We start from the raw sequence: 871 nt of genomic DNA, 5'->3' as shown, positions 1-871 counted from the left end.
GTGCCGGGTGAGAACCGCTCATGCCGTCACAGGTGCCGGGTGAGAACCGCTCATGCCGTCACAGGTGCCGGGTGAGAACCGCTCATGCCGTCACAAGTGCCGGGTCAGTGAGAGGGTGAGTATTTTCATAACGAGGACGATAATGGGAGAAACGAGGCGTCTATTAAAACAGCCCAGACTCTCACCAATGGGGGGGGGGGTGCTAATACTAAGAACCATGCAGGGGGTGACAACATGCACACGCCAGGCACATACAGTACAGAGCACCGAGGGGTGAATATACCAAGAGCCAGGATTACAACAGGGGTGACTGACCATGCCGGGCTCTAAGCAGGACATTCACCTTCTCCAGCTGACTGTGGACATGCTGCACAATGAGGTCCAGGGCTACAAAGTTCTCCCCACCTGGTAGAAGAGAAAGAGCCATAAATGATATACACCTGGAAATATCACACACACAAAGACAGGAGCGTAGTACACATCAGATCAGATATTATGAGGGACATGCCTCTCTGGATGCAAACCAGCTAGATCTGGGGAGGAACCACAATGGCCGCCAAGCTCAGCCCTGACCATGAAATCATTACCCGGACAGGACGAGCAATTAGTAGGTAGTCACACTTACCTCTTGGTACCACGATGTCCGCCAGCTGAACGGTGGGCTCAATGTACTGCTCGAATGCCGGCTTCACAAACTTGTTATATTGCTTAATGACCCCCACAATGTCACGACCACGCTCCGTGATGTCACGCTTCAGCCGACGCACAAGACGAATGTCAGAATCCGTATCCACAAACACCTTCATGTCCAATAACTAAGAGAAAGGGGAGCAGAGAGACAGAGCATGGGCAGAGGTGGCAGTCTTGGTGG

The 871-nt window shown here is 52.6% G+C and overlaps 1 protein-coding gene across 2 annotated transcripts in view; it reads right to left on the bottom strand.

The window, feature by feature from the left end:
- LOC140327939 (uridine-cytidine kinase-like 1) overlaps positions 1 to 871 on the bottom strand; it is a gene marked incomplete at its 5' end in the record, with an annotated part of 6,623 nt that overhangs the window by 3,208 nt on the left and 2,544 nt on the right. For both annotated transcript variants that reach the window (XM_072407187.1, XM_072407188.1), the window contains 2 exon segments: positions 344 to 405; positions 626 to 815. In XM_072407187.1, the coding sequence (XP_072263288.1) occupies positions 344 to 405; positions 626 to 815 (252 nt within the window).

Source organism: Pyxicephalus adspersus, chromosome 4 (assembly GCF_032062135.1).
Source record: "Pyxicephalus adspersus chromosome 4, UCB_Pads_2.0, whole genome shotgun sequence".
Classification (NCBI taxonomy): Eukaryota; Metazoa; Chordata; class Amphibia; order Anura; family Pyxicephalidae; genus Pyxicephalus; species Pyxicephalus adspersus.
Note: the sequence above shows the minus strand (reverse complement) of the source record. Positions and strands in the feature narration are given on the sequence as shown.